Source organism: Lampetra fluviatilis, chromosome 49 (genome assembly GCF_964198595.1).
Source record: "Lampetra fluviatilis chromosome 49, kcLamFluv1.1, whole genome shotgun sequence".
Classification (NCBI taxonomy): domain Eukaryota; kingdom Metazoa; phylum Chordata; class Hyperoartia; order Petromyzontiformes; family Petromyzontidae; genus Lampetra; species Lampetra fluviatilis.
This window is the reverse complement of record NC_136323.1, coordinates 8,837,143-8,844,952: the sequence shown is the minus strand read 5'-3', so window position 1 is coordinate 8,844,952 and position 7,810 is coordinate 8,837,143. Positions and strand designations below refer to the sequence as shown.

Sequence of the window (7,810 nt, the reverse complement as noted above, 5' to 3'; positions counted from 1 at the left end):
TAAGCGGCTGCTTGGGGCCCCCTGGCCACCAGGGGGCCCCCGAATCGTTTTTTTTTTTTTTTTTTTTTTTTTTTTTACAATTAAATAACTTAAACAAGTGATATAAATGAATTAATGAATGAATGAATAAATGATTCAAGACAAGAAAATTCTGTCGACAACTGCTGCTTTGTCACGGCTCACGGATGTTGGGAGGGGGGCCCCCAAATCAAATTCTGCTTAGGGCCCCCAAGAGGCTCGGGCCGGCACTGTTCATGAGAAGGATGTGCTTAGTGACCCTTAACTGTATCTGGGCAACCCCATCTGAAGTAACCGATTGAATCCAAAACTATACGGGCTCACAGAGAGCGTTGCACATTACAGGAACTCACAACTTTGACCCGCAGGTACAGGTTTATTGGAAGCAATGTCAGCACAGCCCCACACACACACAGTATAAGCCAACATGCAATATGCAACTGCAAATACGTGCAACGAAGTGTGTGTGCTTTTTTTACGTGAGAAAAGTTTCCACCCGTGTTTGAGAAGTCCCCAGCACACGCCTCACGGCTGCGTCCTTCTGACGTGGCTCTGCAACGATTAAGAACACATCTGCAGACTGTTGCCAAAAAAATAGAACGGATACTTGCCAGACTTGTGCTCAATTTTTCCTCAGAAATTCTCTATCGGCTTTACCAGTATATAAAGGCGTACCAGACCGCGTATTTCCATCAAGCCGGGCGGTGGCCTTTAAAAATCAGCCTGCAAGCTTTTAGGAATGTGGAATTTGTCACCAATGGCTCAGTGCCACCAATGCAATTGAGCACTGTGGCCGATGTCTGGTTGACTGAAAAGATTCTACGACTGGTCGTCATTGGCAGCAGCAATGGGTGCAGATGGTGGCCGCGTGACTCAATGGGGTTTACGGTGACCACGTGGTTCAGCAAGTTCAGAATGGTCTCATCACATCACTATGTCATCACTGTTGAACTACAGTCGGAAGCTGGCTTTCGGCCACCCTTAATTAAAGAGGCTCACAAATGCAGCGACTTTATGGTATCACAAACGATTGTTTGACCGTGGTTCTATTTAAAAAAAATTTGCTTCTGCCCGACCGATCTCTAAGACGCGCCCGTCAACAACTGACACACACGGCAAGCCGCCCAAGCGCCGTAAAAACTACCGGGTGAGAGGCAAAGTTAAAGTGACTCCGGGAGTAGTTCTGTGGAGTCATCTTCCGGGGGCCCATTCCCGGTCCCTGACGGGAAGCGAGGCTCTGCCATAACCTTGGGGGGGGGGGGGGGGGAGTTCTGCACTCCCCAGACACGATTCATGGTAAAAGCACGCGCACAAAACGCGTACGTGTACTCAACACATAATTTCCTTGGCCGAGTTGAAACCTGGTTTTAAAAGCAAACCGGTCATGCCTGCTGAGCGATTTGTGTTGTAAAAAAAACGACCTGAAGTAACGTAAAAAAGAGGCTCAATCCTTCACAAATCGGATCAAACGTTATTACATATTCACAGAGATTCGAGACGAACTGAGAATGAGAAAAGGAAATACGCGTGCGGTGTGCAAGGCAGTGACGAGGAGGGGACGATCACGGCGACGGGAGCGGCGGAGAGTCGGGTGTGCGGAAACCCACGAAGGCTGCGACGTGGCGATGTAAGACAGAGGAAGAGAGAGAGAGGAGCTGAAAAGATAAAAGTGCGGCTCTTCATGTGCGGTTTCGTTTTTGAATTCGTCGCGTTGCACTCCGAAGGTGAAGCCGCCGACACCACTGCGTGCAAACGCCATCATTCGCCGTTTAAATACAAATCGGTGGCAACGGTTGCGGAGTAGGCATTCACCAGAGACCCAGAGGGCCAGCGGCTAAAACGCGGCGTGTTTCCGTTGGAACCGATGAGGCAGCGTGAATGTGGTATTTTATTTTGATATTGTGTGTATGCATGTATGTACGTCGAACTCCGTTCGCGCCGTACGTAGCCAACCGTGCTAATTGTTATGGCGGCAGATCGTTATCCGATTAAAACATTGGTGAACACCCAATACACAGCCCAAGTTATATCTTAAACCAGGCGAGCAACTGCTGCCGACTATTTAGGCCATCAAAATATGAAAAGGGAGTGCAATTTATTTTAGTTCAAAGTAAAAACCATTTGAATAATTAAACCTGCATGGCATTTACACAAGTTAAACCCAAGGTGCTTTTTTAAAACAGGAAATTGCAATCTCCTCGGGCTATAGAAGACAAAAGACGAAGTCTGCACTTGTTTGTAATTCAGCTGCACATCAGGTGCACAACATTAACGCGTTACCAACCAATCACAGTTCACCTTTATAATGTCAGCTAGCAAAGGTCCAAAGCCAACCCACGTGTTCTCAACTGCATGCAGTAGGCTACAATTACGAATTATTTTTCTTATTGAACCTGTGTATCCAAGAAGGGGTCTCACTGAGGATCTGTAGCGGATCTGGAGAGTTTGGAGGGGCACCACGGTGGCCAGATGTTAACTACCTCACCTGGTATACAGGTTGCCATGGGTTTGATCCCAATCCTGACGCCTGTACATGACGAGTTTGCATGTTCTCTCTCCCTGTTGGCGTGGATTTTTCTCTGGGTCCTACGGGTTTTCCCTCCACATTTAGAAGCGTGCATTTAGAGTACTTGGCGGCTTTCTATTTCCACGTGATAAGTCACTTTGTGAAGCTATCGTCACTTCCGAAAGAGCACTATATAGTTCAGCGGGCCTGACCTGGTAAAATAAAAAATAGTTTAGTTTTATATGATAGTCCATTGAGGCCTTCATCCAGCAGCGGATTATTGATCATCATCAATGATGATTGTTTGGCCAGGAAAACCTCTGAAGACTCTTTCAGGAGGGCCATGCCAAGTTTTCACAGTCGTGGGTGATGTTGCTATGTTCAATCTCAATTCAGTAATTTTCACCGAAATGTTCAGCATTGGGATGCTTTGGCCAATACCAGTAGTGAAATTGTATTTTTTTTAGCTCTGGGAGGATACCGTAGAAAACACGGAAGAAACCCATGCAGAACAGGGGGAGACAGAACACATACAAACTCCATGCAGAATACTCTTTGGTTCTTTCGGTAAAGTCACGTAGGTAGAAAAATAAAATAAAACATATATCACCAATAATCCCGCAATAGAACTGCTGAACCAGACAGAACACGGTTCAGCAGTTCTACTGCTGAAGAATTTTTTCTGCCCGAGGACGATCGCTTGTGTTGCGATCGAAACGTCGTGATAGATTATTTTTTACTTTAATTTGATTTTTCTACCTACGTGACTTAACTGAAAGAACCAAAGAGTATGGATTCCTGCAGTCACGAAATCTTAAAATCAAGATCCACACAGAATGGTGCCCCGATTCTGGAAGAGAACTCGGGGCCCAATCCTGCTGCGACACGCAGGCGTTACCACCGTGCCACCCTGCACAGATTCCACGATCGGTTTGTGTGAACTTGCAGCTCAGCACACGGCAGATGCCTGCGCAGCGCGACTCACGACCTCCTCTTGATACCAAGATCCAGGATGGTCGTGTCTATGCGTCGCTTCTCGGTGGCAGCCCCAACAGTCTTTAACGCCATCACCCCGCTGCACATTCGCAGTATCACGTCAATCGTCTCCTTCAAGAGACACTTAAAAACTCACCTCTACAACCACGCGCTTTCGAGTGACTCTGAGCTTGGATCCGCCCCTCTGAGTTGCGGCCGTTACGTCTGCAAATTTGCGCGCGTTATAAATTGCATTATTATTATTATTATTTAAGGCTGCAGAGCAAGCAGGCAAGGGTGGGTGAGAAACAAGGCTTCTGAACCTCGACACGCTGTGATTGGTGCGGCTGCAGGATAATGGTGCGCACCTGCGATAAGAGATCAGAAACAACAGCTCATTGCGACGGCTCTCCGTTGTTTGATCGGGATTCACCGCGCGTCGTTTGCCACGCTGTCCGAGATTGCCTCCTACGTGCTGTAAGATTATTTTACGAATGCAGCTCCCCGGAGCTTCTTCAGAAATAATTTCGTTCCCGAAGAAGCTCCGAGCACTTGAAACGACACGCAGGGCATCTTTCTGACGCATACGTGAGTTGAACTTCTTTCGCACCGCACGTAGCCAACTGCGCTAATCGGGATTGAAACCCAGAAAAAGCATGGGAGAGCCACACAGCGCAACCGTGAACGAGCGTGAACGAGCATGAACGAGCGTGAAGGAGCGTGAACGAGCGTGAACGAGCGTGAAGGAGCGTGAACGAGCGAGAACGAGCGTGAACGAGCGTGAACGAGCGAGAACGAGTGTGAACGAGCGTGAAGGAGCGTGAAGGAGCGTGAACGAGCGTGAAGGAGCGTGAACGAGCACGCCTTGCAGCAGGTTTGTTCAAAGTATTTAAACAGGAGAGCTGCGCAACATTCCAACGGCGGCCATCACGGCCCAGGTGCCGCTGATGCCGCCCACCCCATTTCACCGTCACATCCTCCCGACGCAAATAAGGAAGTAAAACTCACATTTTATAAAGATCGCGCCATTCACACGATGCCACAGTCGAGAGCCGTGCCCGCAAGTCTCCGTTCGATCTGCGAGGTCGTGCGCTCCCATCCAAACTTTCATCTCCACTCTCGAGGCACAAACGTGCGGAGACTCAGAATGGCATCGAGCCGATGAAAAGTAAATTTGGGGGGCTCAATGAATGATATTGACAAATTCATCCAATATAGGCCTTTGGGTCTGCCTGATTAATTGTTTCCCAGTGGCATTCGTTCATTAAACAAGGCAACTTTGCATAGGTTATTTTTTACTACACCGAGTCTTGCCGGAACACACCGATGCCACTGGAAGCCCCTTGTGATATGGGCAAGACTAGCCCACCACGAAATCACAACGGGGCCCAACAAATATCATCGTAGAAGCGCGATGCTCAACATCAATGAGAGCAGGCTGCGGGTTGTGGTTTGTGAGTCAGGGCGAGAGGTTAGGGGACATGGTGAAGAATTTAGGAAAAATTTGAGGTTTTTTTTTATCAAGGGCTATCGGTGGGGTTATACAGCAAAAGCTCTGTTACCCGGCACTCCGGGATGCTCTATTAGCCAGCATCTGTCATTGAGGGCTACACGAACCTTCCTTCACGTATCCGGAAACATTCTGACGGCCATCCGGCATCTTGCCGTGAACTTCTCATAGATCCGTTGCTGCTTAAGGGAGCTTCAGGAAGCTGCCGAGTGGTGATGCTCGCGTCAGTACATACAGTACTGTACTACTGTACACAGCACTGTACTATTGTTACTGTATACTGTACTCTAAACGGACCGACTGCTCCTCTACAATCAACTTAGAATTGCTTGGCAACGAACTGGTGAGTACCTCTGTAAGGGTGAATTATTTATCTTATTGTCATTAAAATGCAGGCTTAGTTTCTTTCCTGAAAAGTTTTATGCACTTGGAAAATATGGTGAACCGTAAGTATAACTCTGAGATGACCGACATATTTCATTAACCGGCACCCTCCGTTCCCCATGGAATGCCGAATAACAAAACTTTTTTGCTGAATTAGTATTAGAAATCGGGGTTAAACGTTCAGGATTAAGAGACAATGTTAAGGGTTAAGATAACGGTTAGAACAAACAGAGGCAAGGGCTGATTTATTGTTTGGTGGTGAAGTTACAAGCAGACGCTAGGGGATCAGAGTGAGTGGATGGGGTTAGGATTGGCGTGAAGATTAAAAGGTAGGGTTAACGTTCGGATTATAAAACCATGGTGAGGATTGGGAAGTTAAAGCTGGACTTGTGGTTAAGGGCTCGGAATCTGTGGTTGGGCATAGGGTCATGGTTATGAGAGAAAGTCTAGGGTTAGGGAGAGGGGTTTTAAAGTTTGGGGGCAAATGTTTCGGATGAATAGACGATGCTTAGAGCTGGGCATCACGAGACGGAAGGTTGGGGGACAGGGTCGGGTGGCCAGGGTTTAGAAGAGAGGGGAAGATGGTTTTGAGAGGAGGTTGTAGAGGCGACAGTGGACGAGGCGAGGGGGATTGAGGGAGGGGTGTGCCGGGGTCAACGGGGTGGTCACGTCAGAGGAGCCTGTAGAGCCGCACTTGGCTCTGAATGTCGGCGCGGCAGAGGGGGCAGGAGGTGAGCAGCGTCCCGCAAGCGGCGCAGCAGCACACGTGTCCGCAGGTGAGGAACACCGTCTCCGGCTGCACGAGGCACACGCAGCAACCCACCCGGGGGGTTACACCACACGCAGGACTCGGTGCGCTGGAGTCACTTTGTAGCGCGGGTGAAATCTGTTCTGCCCTCCACCCGGTGATCGTGAGCACGCTCGACTTCCCACAAAGAGGTGCTCGTTTTATCTGCCCCAGAGGGATGTGTTTGTATGAATGTGTGTTAGTATATATGTGTAAGTATTTATTCCTGTGTTTGTACATAACACAGGCAAATGTGTATGTGTACATGCATGTGTACACGTGTGTATAGGTATGGTTGTGCATGTATTTGTATGTGTGCATGCGAGTGCTCCTGTATGTGCGCATGCATGTACGTGTATGTATTCAAATACATAATTGTGTATTCCTGTGTGCGCATGCACGTATATGGATGAGGTATTCAAACACACACGTGTGTACGTGTTTATTCCTGTGTGTGCACGCTAGCGTCGTGGGCCTGTAAACCGCGCGACGCGCGCACGCACGCACCTTGCGCTCCATGCACACCACGCACTCGGCCTGCTCGGCCCAGGGCGAGGGAGACAGCGGCGGCAGCGGGGAGAGCGGCGGCGGCGTCCACGTGGGAGACGGCCACTCCGGCACGGCCGGGGCCGTTGGCTCGACCGGCGCCCTCCCCGTGGCAAACGCGGGCAGGCTGGCGAAGGTGGCGCTCGCCAACGCTGCACGCGCCGACGACGAGAACAGGGGAAGCCGCCTCCGCGTTTACGCGATGGGTGCAAGCAAGCGGTGGCGCCGGGGGGGGGGGGGGGGGGGGTGTCGAGGACGCCGAGCGGTGAAGGAGGCGAGCAGAGTTCGATTCCGCCGCTCCCTACGTGCAGGCTGATGCACGACTGCAGGCCCCGGTGATAACATAAACTTGTGCTGCACAGGGACAGCTGACCACTGGGGATGCCCTTTGAACCGTTTAGATAAATAAGCAATAAGCGGCGTTCATCTGCCAGCGGAAAGGAGGGCGGCGCTATTATCAACAACAAATGACTCGTCGCTACGAGCGGTGGGTACGTCATCAGCGGTGGGTACGTCATCAGTGGTGGGTACGTCATCAGCGGTGGGTACGTTGTGAGCGGTGGGTACGTCATCAGCGGTGGGTACGTCATGAGCGGTGGGTACGTCATGAGCGGTGGGTACGTCATGAGTGGTGGGTACGTTATGAGCGGCGAGTACGTCATCAGCAGTGGGTACGTCGTGAGCGGTGGGTACGTCATCAGCGGTGGGTACGTCATCAGCGGTGGGTACGTCATGAGCGGTGGGTACGTCATCAGTGGTGGGTACATCTTCTTGGTTCTTTCGGTAAAGTCACGTAGAAGGGAAGTAATAAAATAATAAAAGTAAAACATAATAAAATGAAATAATTCTCACGACGTTTCGGCTACAACGCAAGCAGCCGTCTTCAGGTGAAGAATGAGACACTACCAAGCTAGGAGCTTATATATAAACTGGGTTGGAGGTGGAAGAGCGCCTTAACAAAAATAATGTGCATATGAAGAGGAATTGAGCATATTCATGGAAAATGCGTAGGAGGTGGGCGGGGGGGGGTTTCAAAGTCATATTATGCTCATGCATTATGCAGGATCAGCAGCACCAAGGGGGG

General features: G+C 49.8%; 1 protein-coding gene across 1 annotated transcript in view; it reads right to left on the bottom strand.

Annotated features, from left to right (window-relative positions):
* Positions 1–379: 379 nt before the first annotated feature.
* The window catches only part of LRSAM1 (leucine rich repeat and sterile alpha motif containing 1), a 41,001-nt gene continuing 33,570 nt past the window's right edge, over positions 380–7,810 (bottom strand). Inside the window, exons 23-24 of the mRNA XM_078878082.1 lie at positions 6,688–6,878; positions 380–6,189 (exon numbers count right to left, since the gene is read on the bottom strand). Coding sequence (XP_078734208.1) covers positions 6,064–6,189; positions 6,688–6,878 — 317 coding nt within the window. The 3' untranslated portion in view covers positions 380–6,063. The remainder of the gene's footprint in view (positions 6,190–6,687; positions 6,879–7,810) is intronic.